The sequence below is a fragment of the Mastigoproctus giganteus genome, chromosome 9 (genome assembly GCF_048544385.1).
Source record: "Mastigoproctus giganteus isolate SK-2022 chromosome 9, ASM4854438v1, whole genome shotgun sequence".
Taxonomy (NCBI): domain Eukaryota; kingdom Metazoa; phylum Arthropoda; class Arachnida; order Uropygi; family Thelyphonidae; genus Mastigoproctus; species Mastigoproctus giganteus.
In genome coordinates this window covers 42,978,908-43,001,135 of record NC_143583.1, presented here as the reverse complement: position 1 = coordinate 43,001,135, position 22,228 = coordinate 42,978,908, and the positions used below count along the sequence as shown (strand labels likewise).

Sequence of the window (22,228 nt, the reverse complement as noted above, 5' to 3'; positions counted from 1 at the left end):
AAAAAAAGAATTCCATTCTTCTCATTAGTAGACCTGTATTTCACAAAATTGTACTCAATTATATAATTATATTTTGAATTTCATCGATAAAAATTCGTTTTATCTCTGATTATATAAGTACCTACATAATATTCTCGATTTTGCCTCTTGGCCAGCAAAGCCTAAAATATTAAAATATCTAGCCCTTTACAGAAAAACTTTGCTGACCCCTCGTATTAAGTGATCAGGAGCTGGAAGTTTACAAATGGACTGTTGAAAATTCAATGTTATGTGATTTGTGTAATGGCAGGGGTCAGCAACCTGCAGCTTGCGAGCCGTATGCAGCTCTTTGTACATGTAACTGCGGCTCTTTAACTTTGAGCCCATATGAAGCACAATTTGAAATGGAGTTAGAGGACTTAAAAATCAAGGACATGTGGAGTGCAAGACTAAAATGCCTTGAAATTGAAGATTTGTAGAGGCAAAAGGCTGCCCTTGCAATTCTACACAAATGGACGGCGATAGACGAGTTGAAAAAGCAAGACCAAATTGTGTTCGATGCGTGGAGTAGCTTACCAGACACATATATAAATTTGAAAATATTTGCGTTTGGACTTCTCTCAGTTTTTGGTTTGACGAATTTCTGTGGACAAATATTTTCACACATGAACTACATTAAAAATAAATCAAGAAACCATCTGAACAATGCGAGTCTCTCAGCAGGTTTAAAGATGAGAATTATAGCATACTCCCTGATGTTGGGGACTTGCTCAAGAAGTTCAGCAGCAAAAGCCATTAATTCGTACCTAACTGAATGTTTGTTACGGTTTTTTTCAGTATTAATAAATAATATTTCAAAAAATATATATTTTTAATAAATCACCTTCTCACTCCATTCCATTTTTTTTAAAAACTCTCCCTTTCCTCCTTCCAGCTTGACCTGAGGTGCCGCCTTCAGATTGTCTTTTCTTTTAATTAGATCAAAAATGGCTCTTCATTCAAAAAAAATGTTGCCGACCCCTGGTGTATGGTGTATTTCTAAGTGACCAGTTAAACCACCTTGCATGGAATTCATTACATTCTCCAAATGCCCATCTTCCCTATTGTAAGCTCAACCAAACTGACTCACTGAATGTGGTCAATGGAGGATGCAGCATTCATAGTTCCATGCCATGATCAGTGGATCTAGCCAATACCGTGAGAAACAACTTGGGCCACAACACTACCTCTTTCTCCCAACTCCATGGTTTGAATAACACAGTCAGATAGTAAGCATTCTCCAGGTATCCTTAAACCAAACATTTCAACCTCAGAATATTTAATGTCTTAGCAATAAGCATACACAGACATTTTATCCAAATCTCATCTAACTACTCCTCTGAAAGATAGCTCTCTCCATGTACTCAGTGTCCAGTTTACATGTTTGAAATGAATTTCAGAGTTAACCACTGATCACACACACTGTTTGACAAAATTAACAGAACAAAATGTTTTACATCTATATTTTATTGTCAACAGTGTTGGAAAAGGCAAATATTTGATATAATCGGCATTCTGGCATGCAAATTCCTAGTATCTAATAGAAATTGATCTACCACCTTACAGAGCTGCACATTATGCAAATTATTCATAACTATAAAAACACAGGTTGCAACGACATTGCTTCATTCCCATTTTTTAGCTTGCTCAGTGGTATAGCCATATCTCCAGTACTCAGGATAGCAAGCCATTGGAAGGCTTGAAGCCAGGCAATCACAGGCAGAGGTGGCACATTGGCTTAATATATCACAGTGTTGTCTTAACATTATGCAATCAGATTCAGGAGACAGGAGCCATTGAGAGAAGAGCTAGCCAAAGTCATCCGAGGGCTACCTCAATCAGAACAGACTGCTATCTGCTAGACATCTACTGTCTTTTGAGGTTGCTGCAGCCACACATGAAAACATTTCCAACCAGACTGTTAAGTAGGCCAAGTTCAAGTGGACTTTTTGCAAAGAAGTCAGTGATGTCTGTCCTCTGAACCCCCACACCACCCCAGAGCTTATCAAAACTGGTGCAATGAACATGTGACTTGGAGCCCACATATGGGATACAGTTCTGTTCTCTGATGAGTCCTGTTTTAGCCTACAAACAGATTATAGATGTTATTTCATCTTGTGACCACGAGGAATGTGGCAACATCCCTTCTCTCCAACATCAGAAAAAGTAACTCTTACAGTGGACGGCATCCTCGTGAGGGGTGGAATAATAATCAATGGCCACACCTCTCTTTCATGTTTTTGATAGGGGTATTGTAACTATGCAGAGGTACCGAGAACAGATCCTTGAACCTTATGTGCGGCCTTTTATGGGTACAGTTGGACCAGGTGGTAGATGAGTTTCATCAACCGGTGAAATACCACCACTTTGCTTATTGGAGGCTTGAAGTGGTGAAACCCATGTTTAGTCTCCAGAGCAAAGTTTCCGGCATCCCCCTCCCCCCATACTTCTCCTCCAACCCATGCATGGTACTAAGTACTATAGGTTTTGATACCTTTTGTGTTTGGGGTTTTCATAAAAAAAAAAAAAAAAAGGTTTTCTTTTCATGCACAACAAAGCCATTGCACACAGAACTCAAGTGTTGGAGGAATATCTAGAAACTGGGGAAATCAAACAACTGTTGTGACCAGCAAATTCACCAGACTTAAATCCAATTGAATGTGTGTGGGATGCCCTTGGGCGACAACAGCCATGTCCTCAGTCACTTGGTGAGCCAAGGTCTGCACTGGGAGAAGAATGGGATCTGTTGCCAAAGAATCTTATAGATACCCTTATATCAAGCATGGCTCACTGTTGTCAGGCCTGTTTAGCCATTGGAGGGAATCATAAACAGTACTGATGTCATGTGACCATATTTGCGGGCATCCTGTGTCAACTTCTGTAATGTGACCTTTTTTGATAATTTTAATACAATCCATTTAAATGTCCCTTATACCTGTCTGAAAATTTTCATTGTCGACTTTTTTCATCTTTATTCTATGGTCCGCCCCCATACCAAATTTTGTACTGCTTCAATGCAAGCTGCACAAGTTACACCACATGTTCTGTTAATTTTGTCAAGCAGTGTATTTATAAGTCAAGATATCTGACATTTCATTGTCAAATATCTTGACAATTTCCTGCAATAAGATCTGGTTTGGTTTTGGTTTTATTGGCACATTATCGGCCCTGGAAAGATCGAGGCAGTGTTAGGTGGGTCACAAAACTGCTAGCTTGGGGGAAGACAAAGCCGAATAGATTAACAGTAGCCACTGGCAGAGGTGAAAGAGATTCTTGCACTGCTTCTATTGAAATGAGCAGAAGCCTGCAAAACAAGATGCAGGATATTAAAAAGACTGCTAGAATTCATTGTGGTACAAGTAAATACATGGGCTGTGTTAGGGTAGCTAAGAAAAAGAACAGGTGCATGTATACTTGCGTGCACACCAATGCTAGGAGTTTGGTAAATAAATTTGATGAATTTGAGGTATTGCTAAAAGCATCAAAGGCGGATATTGTTGGGATATCAAAGACATGGTATCACACAGATATAAGGAATGCAGAACTGGAATTTGGGGAGTACAACGTCTAAAGAAAGGATAGACAGGACAGGAAGGGAGGAGGGGTTATACTATTAGTTAAGAAACACATAAAATCCAAGGAACTGAAGCCAGTCGACATCGCTGGACAGTGCAGTGTCGAGTCAGTTTGGTGTGACATAAGCATTGGGAGATCAAAATTGACAGTAGGAGTGTGCTATAGGCCGAATGACTCTGATGAGTATAATAAGAAACTGTATAGGGAAATAGAGTGGGCCAGTAAATCAGAGATTCTTATAACGGGGGATTTTAATTTCCCAGATATTGACAGGAACTTGTGGGTTGGTCACTCACACAGTAGAAAGGATTTTGTGGATTTATTGGATGATTGTTTTCTACATTAGCATGTTCGGGAGGCAACTAGAGGGAGTAATACTTTTGATTTGATTATCAGTAGTGATTCTTCATGCATTAAGAATCAGTGTTGCCAATTTAGCGGTTTTCCCGCTAGATTTAGCGGAATTGCTTCAGGTTTGGCGGATTAAAATATGTGATAGCGGTTTTTTTAGTGGAATGAGTTTAAATGTAAAAATTTTAAATATGTTTAGCATTTTATATATTTTGGCAATGTAACATTTAAATTAAGAAATATTTATTTAACAATTCAATATTTCATAATTGAAATGTTTTATTTCTATACATCGTAAACATAGTAGGGATATCTTATTTAATAGTTTTTTTTTTTATAAAGCGAAGAATCGGTTTTATATTATTCAGGGATCCCCTGAGGGGAACCACAACAATTTCAATACGTAGTTACACTCGCGGTCAAACGATAATGACCGTTGGTTCATAGCTTTAAATTGTTGAATCAAAATCTAAAAATGTAGAAAAAATTCTAATGGATTAGCCACACCTTTTTTTGAAACCGCGAAGGCATGCCATTGGATTATTTTTCTTTGTCGTAATTGAATCATCTGGAGAAACAAAATTATAGCGATGAATAACCTCATCATGGGTATAATTAATGTCTCGGTAGATATCTTTATATGCAGGCCATCCATCACTGATGATTCTTGTACTTGACAATATTCTCTTTCTTATAATTGATAATAGAGTTGTTTTATCTCTATTTTCTACCGGAACTAAAAAAAACATCGTTTGGTAATTCTTTCAAATGCACCAAAAACCCATTGTGTTCCTATTAGTTTTCCTCTATTATTTTATTATTATCTATACGGTGCAAGGAAGCCTGAGGTTTATGCTGCACCAGCCGAAAAAAAAAAAAAAAAATCTGAATTATTGAGAGAGAGAGAGAGAGAGAGAGAGAGAGAGAGAGAGAGAGAGAGAGAGAGAGAGAGAGAGAGAGAGAGAGAGAGAAAGTAGAAGGGAATCACCAAGAAAGAGAAGAACGATGATGATATCCAGCTTAGGACCCTGGGTATCGCAAGCCCATACTCACCAGATGTGAGTCCCTGGGGGTTATTATATATTTTCTTTTGAAAAATGCTGATTCATCAATTTCAATTTCGATAGGTATTCCATTTTCTGAAATCCCCCTAGTTAACTATCTTAATCAATTATTGATATCATGCAGATCTCCCTCAGATCTTTACATTTTCCAAAAATAGTGTTTTTTTTATTTTTTTTATTGATATTTAAATGAAGAGCAATGCGAACTTGAGACCAATCTTAGGACCAGAAGTATAGAAATAAATTTTGATAGAAAATAGAACTTTTGATAGAAATAAACTTTAATGTACTATCATCAAAAAATTATTTATGTCTAATACTCTTTGTTTTACGGCAAGGTTTCTTACAACCCCATCTAAACATATCAGTTTTACATTTACTTTTTGTTAGCCGCATTTTGCAAACTTCACCAAAAGCTGTACTTTGCAAAATGTGATTTTTCGCCAACCAAGAAATCAAGTGATTAATATTGCCGCTGCATAAATTCATCAACTCCGTTAAACGGTAGTTGTTATTTTTGACTTCTTCCTCAGAATAAACTGCATTTAATATGCAATTTGGAGGTTTTTGTCTGGACATAATGTAGGGTCTTAAAATTTTTTATGGCGCCAATTAATAGGATTTAACCGAAATGAAAATTTAAAAAGTTGGCGGGTTAAGTGTTAAAAATAGCGGATTTTGAGTATGCGGCTAGCGGGAAGTATTATTAAGAGTTGGCCACACTGTTAAGAATCTGCAGACAGATAAATGAACCACTAGGTGGCAGTGATCACAGTGTGCTGAAGTGGGATTTACTCAAAGAGGTAACTACCATTAGGGGTAAAGGGAAGGGTTATTGCTTTCGTAAAGGCGACTACGATGGACTGAGACAGTATTTAAATTCTATACAGTGGGACCAACTGATGATGTTACCAACAGCAAATGCAAAATGGGAAGCATTCAAAGAACTTATCTTGGAAGCTACTAGGCTTTACATACCAACTAAGAAATACTGTTCAAGGTTTAGGCCTAAATGGATGTCAGACGAACTAATGAGACATATGGCAGAGAAGAAAAATGCATGGGATACATATAAATTAACACATGAATGATACATATAAGTTGATCTGTAACCAAGTTACAAAGGAGGTTAGGCAGGCGAAGGCAGATTACGAGAAATTTTTGGCAAGGGATGCAAAGAAAAACAGCAAAGAGTTCTTTACTTATGTAAACTCTAGAAGGAAGGGAATGAATCAGATTGGTCCACTTGATATCGATGGTTCAACAGTTGATAATCCTGCTCAGGTAGCTAACAAACTAAATGAATATTTTGCATCGACATTCACACATGAGGAGTTATTCAGCAGGCGGAATGCCAGAGGTGTATTCAACTGTGGCAGTAAGCTAGATAATCTTGTAATAACTGAGAGTAAAGTGGAGGAGAAATTGTTGAAGATAAACACAAGAAAAGCACCTGGGGTGGATGGGATCTATCCAGTTATATTAAAGGAGGCAGCAAAGGAAGTAAGCAAACCCTTAGCCATAATTATGAGAGCTTCCTTGGACTCAGGGGAGGTACCCATAGACTGGAGATGTGCAAATGTGACTCCAATTCACAAAGGAGGATCAAAGGCTGACACAAGTAATTATAGACCTGTGAGTTTAACTTCTGTTCCAGGAAAATTAATGGAGGCACTAGTTAAAGAAGCACTGCATGATCATCTAGACAAGACTTCAGTTATAGCTCGGACACAGCATGGTTTTGTTAAGGGGAAATCTTGCCTGACCAATCTGATTGGATACTATGATGCAGTCACAAAAGAACTGGATCCAGAGAATAACTTTTAAATTATATACTTGGATCTTAGAAAGGCTTTTGATACTGTTGCACATGGAAGACTGCTGCACAAATTGGAGCAGTGTGGCATTGGAGGTAAATTGCTGCTATGGATAAAGGGGTGCTTGAGGGGGAGAAGACAGAGAGTGGTAATCAATGGACACTGCTCATCGTGGACTAATGTTATTAGTGGAGTCCCTCAGGGTTCAGTGTTGGGTCCATTATTGTTTTCTGTATTTATAAATAATATTGATGATGGTATATCAAGCTTAATGTCCAAGTTTGCAGATGATACAAAAGTTGGCAGGGTTGTTAAGGACACAACTGACGCTATGCTGCTGCAACAGGATCTGGAAAGGTTGAGCAGATGGGCTGAGAGGTGGCAAATGAAGTTTAACATTGAAAAATGTAAAGTACTACATATGAGAAACAGCAACTCCAGAGCAACGTACCAACTCTGTGGTACTACACTGACAGTTGTAGAGAATGAAAAGGACCTGGGGGTAATTGTGCAGGCAGATATGAAGTTCTCTGAGCAGTGCAGACGGGTTGCAAGAGTAGCTCATGGTGTCTTACCAATGATATACAGGAATTTTTCTAGCAGGGATAAGGAGGTGATTATTCCCTTGTATAAGGCAACGGTTAGGCCACACCTAGAGTACTGTATACAGGTCTGGAGGCCTCATTTCAAGAAGGATGTAGAGCTGCTGGAACGAGTACAGAGAAGGGCAACAAGATTAGTGAATGGAACAAAGGGTTGCTCTTACGAAGAAAGGTTTAAGTTTTGCAAATTACAGTGTCTGAAGACTAGGCACTGGCGAGGTGATCTGATAGAGGTGTATAAAGCCTTGAATGGTTTGAGCATGCTCAATGCTGATGGGATTCTGCCTTTTGCTCAGAATAATCATTTGAGAGGGCATAAATTCAAATTGAGAAAAGCAGATGTAGGATAGATGTGCAGAAGTTTGCCTTTAGTCAGCAGGTGTTTGGTTGGTGGAACAGACTTCCATCCTTTGTTGTGGAAGTTGATAGCCTAAATAAATTTAAGAACAGGTGCTTGGAACAACAGAGGATTGAAATGGGAGTATGTTTTTTTTTTTGGCTGATGCTGCATAAGCTTGCTTTCTTGCATCATATGCCTCTACTAATGCTAATGCTAATTAGCAAATAAGGCTATAATGTAAAAGATAACAGTTGTTGTTAGATTTGTTGGTGCATCAGCAACTTAGGCTATAATGCACAAAGATAACAGTTAAAAATACCAGTGACCTAATACCAGTGAATTAGGTCATTATGTCAAAAAGGTAAAAGGATAAAAATACATAAAAAGGGACGTTTTAAATGAGAGTAAAAAGACTTAATGGTTTTAAATAACTAAAAATGGCTGACAAGTGGTCACTGCTGGATAAAATCTCAATGTATAAGCTCAGCAGATGACTAAAAGCAATAAAATATAAAACATGTTTGTGTCTATAATATGAGCACTTGGATAAAATATGATGAATTGTTAAAAAGGCGTTATAATTCTAGTACACAGGTGAGTCACCTGCCTTTAGCAGGAATGAATGCACAAGACAATTATGTCGTATGCAGAGATAAGCAAGAACAACTTCCTCTCTATGGTTCCTGCAAAGACTAGGTTGCCCATGCTTTATTACAGGCTTTATTTGATATAGCTTTTTCATGACCTGCCCATGCCAAGTTTGTTCCCACTGGAAAAGTAATTTAAAGTGTATTTGCCTATAGTCTGTATAAGGGACTAACAGGCTATGGCTGTTCTGGTGTTATGGTAACCTGGCTACAACATTCACCACTTCATAACCCCTGATTCCAATGTGGCTTGAGATCCAGCAGAAACGAATGTCAAATGAACATTCAAAAAGTGATTGTAACATCTACTGGACCCGAATCAGAAATGGATGAGGATTACATCTCATCCTCAATAAAACAAGTAATATATAATACACTTAAAAAGTCTTTATACACCACACAACTTTGGTAATTGTGGGTTTTATTGTGGTCCAAGGCTAAATCTGTAGCTTACACCTCTGCTGTGCATATGCTGCATTCGTTGAGGAATCTTCTCAGATAAAATGTTATCTGGGAAAATGACAGTAGACCTGACAGATGACTCTGACTTGAGAAATCGGAGTGAAGGCAGGAAGAGTCTGAGTGTTCAGCTCAGTGAGCAGCGTTGAAGGTCAACAGAAAGCGGAGTGATGGCATTTCAAGCATACGAGGGTTGAAGTGGTTGCCTTGATTACTTGGTAATATTATCTACTGTAATGTTTATTTCTCTTAGTAGCTCTTGGACATGAATATCAAAGGAATGGTTGGCAGCCTTACAGCTGTTATATATGTTTTCCCAATGTGGCTGGAAAACAGATGTCATGTAGGGTAGTCTGGCAGGGATTTTAATTTAAAGGTGTATTATAATGACAATTGCTTTTGTTGAAGAAACAAGGACAGTTCTGTTGTTTCAGTATACAGACTATGATTAAATGTTTGGGATGCCCAAGTAGCAATACAAATGGCCTAAAAGTGGACTGGTTCAAGGCATCACTGTATGCGGCTTCTAACCAATATATACCATAATTCAGTTTTGAGCACAGAAGTACAAGATAAAGTTGAAGTAACATGCAACGATCTGCACCCCACTCTTTGGAGGATATGGTTATAATATATAAAAACAATGCACTTTGTTCGAAGTTGACAGATGTGTTGAAGAAATGTCAACTTTTTATTGAATGTAAGTGCCAGGAATTTTGTTTCCCGTGCTACTGGGATTGTGTTTTATCCAAGTTTTAGTTCTGAGTCGGGGTGAAGGTTCCATTTCTGACAAAAGTGGATGCAAACAGTCTTATGGGATGAAAACTTGAACCCATTTGCCATTGCCCAAGAGCTGATATGGTCAATGGTGTGCTGTAACTGCCTTTTGATGACCCCTATGTTGCAAGACTATGAGAATATGCTAAAACTACCAACAAAGAGGAAACTGTTGACAGTTATAGGAAGTTGTTCAATAACAGAATTAACTGTGATAGCAAAAAGTGTAACACTTAGAACTGATCCTTGAGGAACTCCTTCCTCTTGGCAAAATGGCCGATCTTATGTGAACTTGGAATGACCTGGTTTGTGAGGAAATTTTTTAATAAAAATGGTAATGTGACTCTAAGACCAAAGTCTTCAAAATGTCTTTTAAAATTCCAAATGTCCAAGCTGTGTCATATGCTTTTTTCACATCAAATAAAACCAGCACCTGGTGCTCGCATTTCAGGAAATATCACAAGTGGATGTTTCCAATCAGATTAAATGGTCAAGTGTTAACCTGTTCCTTCAGAAGTTACAATGTGTCCTGGAAATGAGTTTGTTATTATCTGAATACCACATAAGGTTAGCATTGACTACTCTTTCCAGGATCTTGCACAAGCAGTTGGTCAGAGAAATGGGACAGTAATTGTTCGGTATTTGTGGATCCTTCCCTAGTTTGGGGAAAGTAAGGATGACTACTTTATGCCAGGAGTCTGGATAATGGTACTCAAAACAGATTCTGTTGCAGGACAAAGCAAAAAACCCACAGATTCTGAGGAAAGATGTTTAATCATCTCATAATGGATGTTGTCTGGCCTTGATGGCACTCACCTGGGATAGAGAGTGTGCTGCTTTCAGTTCCCATTACGAAAAAGAATGGTTATAGGGTTCACAGCCATTTGATGACAGGTTCAAATGCTATCATCTTTGATTAGCTCCTGGTTGACTGTGGTGGTATTAAACATTGTATAATGCTCAAAGGTATTCCAGTCAGCCTGATCAAACTTCAACCATGGTCCTCAGTGGTGGACATAGTCTCCCATTGCAAAGGGCAGATATCATGGGGAAATGATCACTACTGTAAAAGTTTTCTTCAACTTCCCACGTACATAGGGGGGAGAGAGAAGGGGAGCAGACAGAAAGATCAATGGCGGTAAATGTATGAAATATATGGATAAACACGTGGTAAAATGTATTACTGCCTGCATTTAAAAGGGTGAGATTATTATTTTTGAGCATATGCTCTATAATACCTCTCTCATTGACATCTGCACTACCCCACAGATTATGATATCCATTAAGATCTCCAGGCAGAAAGGGGGGGGGGGGGAATTGCTTAATGAGATCATCAGCATCTGCCTTATGAGGAGCCCTAATGTAACACAAATTAGTACCACCTCTATGTTGGTGATAAGTGCCATAGCTTGAAAAGGAGTATAGTTAACCAGAAGGACATCTCCAATTCTTCCTTCCAGATAATTATAAAGTTATGCAAAGAAGGATCCTCATTTGCATTTAAATATGTTTCCTGTAAGGAAAAAGCAAGTTGGTTCGTGTTATGTAGGAGGGGCCTTGATGTCGTCAATTTTTCTATGGAATCTATAGCAATTCTGTGGACTTCTGAAGGACTGAGAACTGTTTTTTTAGACTTAGGTTTATTCTGTCTTGAAATTTTTTTTTGCTAAGGAAGTATGATGGATACTAGTCAGAGTACCCTGACCGGTATGCAGTTGACCCCAGCAGTAAGAATCACCTGCCAATTTATGGACCAGTCCAAGACCTCTGGGACCCATCTTGGTGAAGCAGGGGCCAAAATAGTGTATTAAGGCTGGGCCCCCTCACCCACCAGGATCCCCGTTTCCAAGGCCTGCAGCTGACAGCTACACATGCTGGAGTCCAATGATAAATTAAAATTATCCTCACCTCTACACCATTGAAATAGTGCAGCAGAGGTTATCGATATAGGTGTGGCAACTGATTGACTCTTTTGAGTTGATTTTGATGAGGTGTTTTTTTTTTGTTTTTTTTGTTAGTTGTTGGCGCATCGGCTTCAGTGGCCATATTGCACCTCCCAAAGTTTTTGCATTTTGTACTGTGATCCAAGCCCGAGGCGGGATTCGAACCCGCAACCTTTGGGTTGCCAAGCAGGCACTTTACCCACCCGGCTAGCCCGGTCGGCTTTTATGAGGTTGATAAATGGTGGGCAAGAGGAGTTGATTTTGATGAGGTGTTTTTTTTTTGTTTTTTTTGTTAGTTGTTGGCGCATCGGCTTCAGTGGCCATATTGCACCTCCCAAAGTTTTTGCATTTTGTACTGTGATCCAAGCCCGAGGCGGGATTCGAACCCGCAACCTTTGGGTTGCCAAGCAGGCACTTTACCCACCCGGCTAGCCCGGTCGACTTTTATGAGGTTGATAAATGGTGGGCAAGAGGAGTGAATGACTCTGATGGTGGTATGGACATCTCAGTTTGTTTCATAATTGTACACTTCGCAGAAATCTTCTGGGCATATGAAGGCTTGCCACTTTTTATTAGTTGGATATGTTTTCTGGCCCCTTATTAGGAAATGTTCAGTTCTATTTTTAGTTTGTGAATTTCTTTCTGTTCCTTCCAATGTTGGCATGTTTGAGTGTATGCAGGAGGCTTTCCTTGGCATTTTTGAACAAATTGGAAAAAAATTGGAAGCTGAACCTTGTTTGCTCTCAGGGTATCACAATGAGCACAGGAAGGGAAGCCACAGCAGACTGTTTGCGAGTGGCTGTACTTTTGGCACTTAAAACACATCAGTGGATTTGGAATGTAAATTCTTCCTGGTCAGTTTAAATAGCCTGCCTTGATGGAATTTGGAGGCCATTGGGTGTTGAATGTAAGAATGAGAACTCGAGCAGGAACAAGAGTCCCATTCTTCAGCATCGATATTCACTTGACAACTAACACACTTGATCTTTCAATTCAGAGCAGATCTCTTCTTCATTGAAAAAGATCTCATTCTGATATGATGATACCACTGAACTGAACACAACTGTGAACTTCTCATCTGATACCAATGAGGAGTTCAGAGTTTTAGGGAGGGGGTTACGACAATAGGTATTCCCTCTATTGGTGTAGCTTTCAGAATTTGCTGGACACGTTTTGAACACAAAGTTTTAACTTAAAGATCTCCAGATCACAGCCTTTTTTTGCAGATATTCAGGATCCTGCCAACCCTTCTAATCCTTTCTAGATGAAGAAGGGTGATATTTTGCTGACTGCCTGCTCTGCAGTGGAATGGAGAATAAGGAAATGATGTCACTGATGGTGTATCCTCAGTTCTGGGACTTTTGCAGAGGTATTTTATTGTCTGAGCAATTAGGCAGGATCTTGTTGGGACCCCTCCAGAAGACGAAGAGGGATTTAAATTACTCATAAAAGCAAGATAAAGTTTGGATGTCTTAAGGGGACAACCACTTGTGAACAAGCAGGTACAGCGTATGCAAATAGGACACTAAGTTCACTTAGAGCAAGGGTTCCGAAACTTTTTAGACATGCGGAGACCCACGTCAGAAAGAAAAAACATTCCGGAGCCTTAATAAAAAAACGCACACTAAAAATAAAAACAGTCGGTCACTAGCACCAGATCTTTTCATATATAACAAGCACATTGACAGTCCAAGGTCACTTAGAAAAGACCAAATTTACTTTTTACTTTTATGCACAGCATATTCTGATTTGATTTTATAGTTTTAGAAAAAAATATTAACATTCTAAAATTTCCTCGCGGAGCCGGAGCCCAAGGGCTCGGCGGAACATAGTTTGAAAAACCCTGACTTAGAGCATCATACCCATATTGCCAATAAGTCTTATCCCTGTCCCAGGTCCAAAGGGAAGGAGACCTATTGGAATGCAGTTGACCCTAGCAGTAAGAATCACCTGCCAATTTATGGAATCACCTGCCAATTTATAGGCAGGGGTCAAAATAGTGTATTAAGGCTGGGCCCCCTCACCCATCAGGATCCCCATTTCCGAGTTTCCTAGGCCTGCAGCTGACAGCTACATATGCTGGAGTCCAATGATAAAAACAAGATAAACACCTTGGAAACAAGATAAAAGTGTTGAATCCCAGCAGCACTTTGAAGCCCCCTCACCACACAGGTGGCCACGTTGAGGGACCTGAAATCAGAGGGATGCTCCAGGACTTTTAGTAGAATAGTGTATATAATATATATATATATTAAATTATTCATTAAACTGAATACCAAGGAAATTATACTACTTATGAAATTTAATAAGAATTTTGGAATGTAAGTATTAGGGGTGAAAAAAAAAAAAAATACTTGGCACTATGGCCTTATATATATATATATATATACAAAGGCCATAGTGCCAAGTATTTAGGTAACCTGCGTTGGACTTCATTGTTGTGCTCTATAAATAAACACATAAATTATAATAAAAATAAAATGAGGATGTAGCAAATTATTGATTAATGGATACATTGAATGGAACGTTAACTAGGGCTAGCTCCACTCAATACAACCTATCAATAATTGGCTGAGGCTATCTGTTTCTGTTCGCCAGTTTGTCTAGGTTCAAATATACTAAAGAATATAATTTCAATACTCTAATACAATAATGCAATATATGTTAAATTTAGCAGCAAACTGGCAGAATAACTGCTAGCCCAACAAATAGAAGTGAAAAAATAATAATAATAAAAATGATGAAAGTGAGTACGAACTATTAATTTTTATTAGTGCAATTTATTTATGTAGTGAAAAAGAAAGGCTTACGCCAAAATTAAGGCCAACAACAACAAAAGAAATAAGATGCAATACTTAATCTGCATCCTGGCATAGTAATTCAGTGGGATTTGCAATTTACAGAAAAGAAAGTTTACATAGTGTACAGTACTCTAGTATACAGGCCTGGAGGCCTCATTTCAAGAAGGATGTAGAGCTGCTGGAGCGAGTACAGAGAAGGGCAACAAGATTAGTGAATGGAACAAAGGGGTGCTCTTACGAAGAAAGGCTTAAGTTTTGCGAATTACAGTGTCGGGAGACTAGGCACCAGCGAGATGATCTGATAGAGGTGTATAAAGCCTTGAATGGTTTAAGTATGCTCAATGCCGATGGGATTCTTCCTCTTGCTCAGAATAATCACCTGAGAGGGCATAAATTCAAATTGAGGAAAGACAGATGTAGGATAGATGTGCGGAAATTTGCCTTTAGCCAGCGGGTGGTTGGTAGGTGGAACAGACTTCCATCCCTTGTCGTGGAAGTTGATAGCCTAAATAAGTTTAAGGCTCAGCTGGACAGGTATTTCGAACGAACAGAGGGGTGAAGTGGAAGTGGTTATTTTTTATTTATTTATTTTACTTTATTTTATTTTTTTTTTTTGGCTGATGCTGCATAAGCTTGCTTTCTTGCATCAAATGCTTCTGCTAATGCTAATAATAAGGTAATGGAGTATGCTATGTAACTTAATACATAAAAGATAAAGTATTAACTAAATTGTATCAAGTCAGAACTTAATTACCACATTGTTGTTTGGTTTTTTAGGAGCATTAGCAACTAAGGCCATATTGCTCCGGGATATGCGGTGGTCATTCCCTGACTTTCCGCATCCTCCGTATTTGGTGGTGACGGGCTCGAACCCCGGTCTAATCAAGAAGCGTGTACTATGCACTGCTGCTCCTTCCCGCCTGGCTACGGAGGCGCCACTTAATTACCACAACAAACATACACACCCAAAAGTATGCAATGAACAACTTTAATGTTTTCTCCATGTAAATTAACAATTTATACAGTACGATATGAAAACATACTTTTTGATCCACTGCAAGTGTCTTCTCTTTCAGCATTTCCCACTCAGGTACAGTTTTAATTTCTTCATCCTCATAAGAAGACTTGCTATCGTAAACCTCCCTTGCAATACCAAGATCGATATCTTGTTTCCACAAGATCTCTATTAAATTCATATCCTGAAAAAATAAATAAATAAGATTATAATACGATCAATAGACCTGTGAATTATACCAGCTTTATATATAAACAAAGGCATCCTAAAAGATAACAATAGCACAGCAAGAAACATAATACAATGTACTTCAGAATAATTACAATACTCTTTCCTAAACTGTTTTCCATTATTAAGAAATGTTTTTTTTTTTTTATATATATATACAGAGTGTTTCAAGGTCTGCACACATTTTAGGAAGTAGAAAAAATTAATTATAAACCTTCGAAACTCTTATTACAGTAGAACCCCGATAAGAAATTCTCCCCCTCTACTAGGTTTGGTTTCTTAGGTTCCAATTTCAATTCTATATATTGTAATGCATTATTTTCTCATGTAAGAAGTTTCCCGGGTAAAAGGTTTTCCCATATAAAAAGTGCATGATAAAGAATACACAGTGTATTATTATAATGACGTTTTCCCACTTAATGTTTTTTAAATATAGAAATTCTTTGTTTCTATATTTATTTCTTCATGTGTCGACAACGTGAAGCACAGTGAAGCATTTACAGTTAAGTTCTCATGGTTCTGAATTACTTAGTGCATTGTTGCTGTGCCTTATTGTAACTGTTTTCCATTATTAAGAAAAAATGTTTTTTCTTTCTAATATATGGAGTGTTTCAAGATTTGCACACATTTTAGGAAGTAAATAAAATTAATTATAAACCTTTGAAACTCTTATTACAGTCAAACCCCGATAAGAAATTCCCGCATAAGAAGTTTTCCCCTGTACTAGGTTTCGTTTCTTAAGTCCTAATTTCAATCTATATATTGTAATGCATTATTTTCTCGTGTATGAAGTTTCCCGGGTAAAAGGTTTTCCCACATAAAAAATTCATCATAAAGAATACACAGTGTATTATTATAATGACGTTTTCCCACTTAATACGTTTTTTAAATATAGAAATTCTTTGTTTCTATATTTATTTCTTCACATGTCGACAACAACGTGAAGCACAGTGAAGTGTTTACAGTTAAGTTCTCATGGTTCTGAATTACTTAGTGGATTTTTGCTATGTCTAATTGTAACTGTGATTTTCAACATACCTCCTTGACAGTTTTATTTTAAAGTTACAAATATTAATTATTAATTATACTATATTATAATTTTCTAATTTGTAAGGATAAACTCCAAAGGAATAAAAAGAAAGGCTTTTACATTAAAAGAAAAATTTGATGTCGTAAAAATGGTGGAATCAAATTCCTCTTGCACACGAGTCAAGGTGGCAAAAAAACTTAATAGCAGTTTCTACAGTAAACGGAATTATGTCAAGAAAAGAAGTGTTGAATTCAAATGCCCTTGTTCCAGTTAATGGCAATTTGTTCAGAGAGAAGGGAATTGAAATTGCTGATAGACTTGGAGTGGATTTAATTCTTTCCAATGGGTGGATTGATAGATTGAAGAAGAAATATGGTTTAGTTTACAAAGTAATTTGCAGAGAATCTTCTAGTGTTAATATGTTACAATTTTTATCAAGTTTATCAACTTGTAACATATTAACACTGTAGAGAAAAGGGAAACTACATATTTTGATCAAACTATGGAAAGTGTGATATTTTTAATGTTGACAAATTAGGATTCTTTTATAAGCTACTTCCTAATAAGACTTATGCATTCAAAGGACAGAATTGCCATGGTGGTAAACTGAGTAAGGAGAGAATTATAGTGCTAGTGGGGACTAATATGGATGGCTCAGAGAAACTACCATTGCTTGTGATGGGAAAGCCCAAGAAACTATGCTGTTTCAAGAATGTGGAAACACTTCCATGTAAATAAAGGAACAATAAAACAGCATGGATGATCTGTGCTCTGTTTTATGAGTATTTAAGAGCTGTAGATTCAAAGATGGCAGGAGAGAATAGCAAAATTTTTATTTGTTGATAACTGCCAGCTCATCCGAAAAACAATGAGAACTTAAACAATGTCCATGTGAAGTTCTTCCCTGAGGATTCCACGTTAGTTGTGCAACCAACGGATCAGGGAGTGATCAAAGTTTTAAAGATGCATTTTCGTAAGTACCTAGTTAATAAATTGCTTACCCTTGTAAAACTGAATGGAAAAACTGAAAAATTCAAAATTTCTTTGTTAGATGCAATGCATTATTAAGAAGCATCATGGTGGGATACACTGAGCCCTACGGTTATAATTAATTCCTTTAAAAAGGCTGGGTTCCATAATGATACAGAAGAAAATGTTGATATTGTTGAATGTGATGAACAGAAAGGAATTCCTTTTGGAAGGGTAAACTCCAAGGAATAGGATTTCCTACAGAGTAGTTTGAGATTTACAATAAATTTTTATGATTATATTGATGTAGACAATGATGTATCGCATGTGAACTGCAAAATATTGAAGATATATATATATATATATTTTTTTTTATGAAAACCCCGAACATGAGAGGTATTAGAACCTATAGTACTTAGTACCGTGCTTGGGTTGAGAAGACGAAAGAAGATATTTGTTGACATTAAACTTGAACTTCTGTAGACTGTCAGGAAATATGTACGAAGGAAGTTTGTTCCAGAAAACGGCAGTTGAATGAATAAACAAGGAAGATGAAAAGTTGGTTCTGTGAGTTTGAAGTTGGACAGTGAATGGATGTTGGCTGGTGGCAGCACATGTTCGGATGGTTTTGAAAGAGAAAGCGGGAATTATAGAAGCCAATTCAGAAGAACAGTGCCCGTAGAAGCATCTGTAGAAAAGGCATGCAGCAGAAACAGTACGTCTATGAGACAGCAAGTGGAGAGACTCTATTAGAGATGAGTCATTAACTAACCTAACTGCCCTCTTCTGAATGGAATCTAGAAGCCTAGAGAGGTTTTGGGGGCACCACCCCAGATGAGGAAAACAGTATTCCATGGTAGGGCGAATTTGCGATTTGTACAAGGTGAACAGCTGTTTGGAAGAAAAGTAACGCCGAGAGCGAAAAAGAAAACCAAGTTTTTTAGATGCAGAGGAAGCAATGTTTGTAATGTGCTTGGCCGGATTTACGTATTAGCAAAATAAGCAGTAGCTTGGGGCCCCCCAACCATTGGGGTCTCCGGAAAAAAAAAATCCCATAATTTCCCATAAAAAGATGTCGATTACTTTAGATTTTATTTGGCAAAATAACAAGACTTAGCTCCCGACATAACGATTCGGCGGTAGACTAGCGTCTAGACATAAAACAAAAAAAGGTAACTAGAAATGCCACTGATCAGTGGCTACATGGAAAGGCTTGGCAGCGCCCTCATGGTGCTACTAGGAACTGCTATAGTTGAGATAAGGTGGGTTGCCAGTCACCTATGTTAGTTTCTCGTTGAGTTTCATAACCAAACTAACAGCTTGTTGTCTGTTATAATTTATGGACGTCTTTGCATCTGAATTTATTTACATTTGTATCAAATAAATTGAAATAGGTCAGTTTCTTTTCTTTATTATATCTTAGTATCTGATAAACTATGTCATAAATAAAACAATCCTAATCATTGTTTAGTATCAATCTACAGTATCTAATATCTTGTTTTGTAAACAACAGAATATATAATAATTTTAATATACTGATTGATAGAGTTTTTTCCAAGTATAATATACTGAAAAACTGCAATTTCCATTAATTTAACAATATAAATGTTGTATAAATTGACTAATTTTATTCCATTAAATTAACTTAAATATTCTGTTTAATAACATGAATTATTTATTTTACTTCGCATCTATCTAAACATATCTGTTAACCTTGTATTCTATCTCATTTAAATTATTAATAAGTTCTTATCAAGTAAGTAATTTAAAATATTAGTTACATGTCAAAGTTTAAAGACTTATTTATTCACATTAATGATGATTCTAAATTAAAAATTCACTATCGAGAAGCAATTTATAAACAGATTTATTCAAAACTTTTGATTACTTTTTAATTAAAAAAAAATAAAAATAATTCAAATGTTAATTTTAAAATTAATGTATTAATAATGTTTCAAATACTTCAATTAATTAAATACATTATTATAATCAATTTGATAAACAGATTAAAAACGAAGAGGTCTTATGCTAGTGGAAGTCAAAAACAGAAGAAGAAAAAGGGATGAAGAGCGAATGAATAAACTTCCTAAAATTACCAGTTTTTTTCCGTAATTTTTTTCTTTGTCGCATATGTATTTATATTTATTATATATAAAGAGATAATAATAAGTGTATTTTTAAAATTTTTTTAAATTAAACTTTTTTGCCCCCCCCCAAACATTTTGTGCTTAGGGGGCCCCGCAATACCTAAATCTGGCCCTGGTGCCAAGAGAGATTAGAAGTCAGGGTAATCCCCAAAAGAGATGTATCATTTTGCCTGGAAACTGGAGTGTCACCAAAGATAAGCATAGGAGCAGAAGAATCCTTTCTGTGAAATATAAGACAAGACTGAGTTTTAGAAGGATTGAAATCAACTCAGTTGTCTTTGCCTCACTGGAGAATTACCTGCAGATCGGCATTTAAGGAATTGGTAGCAGATATTGGAGAAGTTGAGGTTGATTGAGCAGGACAAGGTTTCTCAAAATGGAAAGTGGAATGCAACGTGCTGTCATCGGCAAAACTATAGACAGGATTTCCAGTCAAAGGAAGAAGGTCATTAATATATAAGAGGAAGAGTTGGGGTGAGAATGTAACCTTGGGGGACACCAGCATTAGTAGAAAAGTTAGAAGACAGAGAGCCATCTACCATCACCCTCAGTAAGCGATCAGAGAGAAAACTGGATAAACAATTGCAAAAAAAAGTTGGCAAACCATAAGATGGAAGCTTGTTTAGGAGACCTTTATGCCAAACACGATCGAAAGCCTTTGAGATGTCAAGAGCAACTGCTTGTGTTTCCTAAAACTTTTCCATTGAATTTTTCCATAAATGGGCAACATAAGCCAAAATATCACCAGTGGATCGACACTGACAGAATCCATACTGGCGATCATTGATCAGACGGAAGGTTTCTAGGTAGTTTTAAGAGTTGGTAGTTAATTGATTTCTCCATTACTTTAGAAAGAGTAGAAGTAATTGCAATGGGATGATAATTTGATGGGAGGGATTTGTCACCCTTTTTAGGAACTGGCTGAATATGAGGAAATTGCCAAGCAGCAGGAAAAACACCTTTGGAATAAGAAAGTGAAAAAAAGGGGCAAAGAACAGGAGTAAGTTCAGGAGAACGAGTGGAGAAATACCATCAGGATCTGGAGCTTATTTAGTATCGAGATTCGTCAAAATCCTTCTGACATCCTTATGACGGAAGACCACAGGAGGCATTGAATGGAATGTGTTGGGAATGGTGGGAGTTGTTTTAACAAGATCATTGGTACAGGAGTTGGAAGTAGAATGGGATAATAGCAGGTCAGCTTTATCCTTGGCTGAAGCGACAACAGAACCATTTGGTTTTGACAGAGGTGGGAGCAGAAATGGGCAAAAGTTGCGGCCAATACCTTTGGCAAGAGACCAGAATGCTCGGCTACCATTAGGGCAAGAAGCAAGGTTTCTACTCTTAGCCTGTTCAAAATCTAGTTTGGACTGATTAATAACTGCTTTACAATTGTTGCGAGCTTTGGTGTAGGCAGAAAATGAATCTGCCAATTTGGAAACATGCCAATTACAATATGCAACGTTCTTCTCTTGAACAGCTGTAGCACATTTATTGGAAAACCAAGGTTTAGATAAAGGACGAGATTTTAAAGTGGAGTGTGGAATAAAGGATTCCATGTTCTTGTTTTTTGGTTTTTAGGAGAATTAGCAACTAAGGCCAAATTGCTCTGGGAATATGCGGTGGTCAGTCCCTGACCTTTCCGCATCCTCCGTATTTGGTGGTGACGGGCTCGGACCCTGGTCTAACCAAGAAGCGTGTGCTACGCACTGCTGCTCCTTCCCACCTGGCTATGGAGGCGCCTCAAAGGATTCCATTCCTACAAAAATAATTTCACTGACACAATCTGATCAAACGTTGACATCAGAAGTTTTGAAACAGTAATCCGACCAAGGAAAAGAAGAAAATAAATCTCGCAGGTCATCACATGTGCACTGCTGCTCCTTCCCACCTGGCTACGGAGGCGCCTATTTTGTTTTGTACTACTAGTAATTATTGTAAGTGATTTTTATCATTCTCATTACCTTTCTTCCCATTTTGCATTCTTGTAATGCCAAACAATACGAGGTTGGGAATAGCTATGAGATAAAGGCTCCATTGGAGAAGAGACAATCACCAAGTTGTGATCTGAGGTGCCTAAAGGACCACTCACTTTGACAGTGTACTTAGAAGGGTTGTTTGTGATAAAAAGATCAAGCGTGTTGACTGCATGGTTAGGATTGTCTGGTATTCTTGTAGGTAAATGAACAATCTGTGCAAGGTCATTAGTAATTTCAAAAGCCTCAGCATCTCGACCAGCTGGATCAGCGTGACTAGAAAACGGAAGCCAGCTGGAGTTGTGAACATTAAAATCACCAAGGAAAATTACCACACTGTTAGGAAAGTTGGACTACAGAAAGTCAAGTTGCAAAGAGAGGAAGTCAAAGAGCTCCAAGTGATTAGTGAAGTTGGGAGAACGGTAAAGACAACAGATGAATTTGGCACAAACAAAGAGATTCCGAATT

At 37.6% G+C, this 22,228-nt stretch overlaps 1 protein-coding gene across 4 annotated transcripts in view; it reads right to left on the bottom strand.

The window, feature by feature from the left end:
• Window positions 1-22,228, bottom strand: part of cnc (NFE2 like bZIP transcription factor cap-n-collar) — a 405,472-nt gene that overhangs the window by 192,238 nt on the left and 191,006 nt on the right. For all 4 annotated transcript variants that reach the window (XM_090381868.1, XM_090381870.1, XM_090381867.1 and 1 more), the window contains one exon: window positions 15,439-15,594. In XM_090381868.1, coding sequence (XP_090237994.1) covers window positions 15,439-15,594 — 156 coding nt within the window. The remainder of the gene's footprint in view (window positions 1-15,438; window positions 15,595-22,228) is intronic.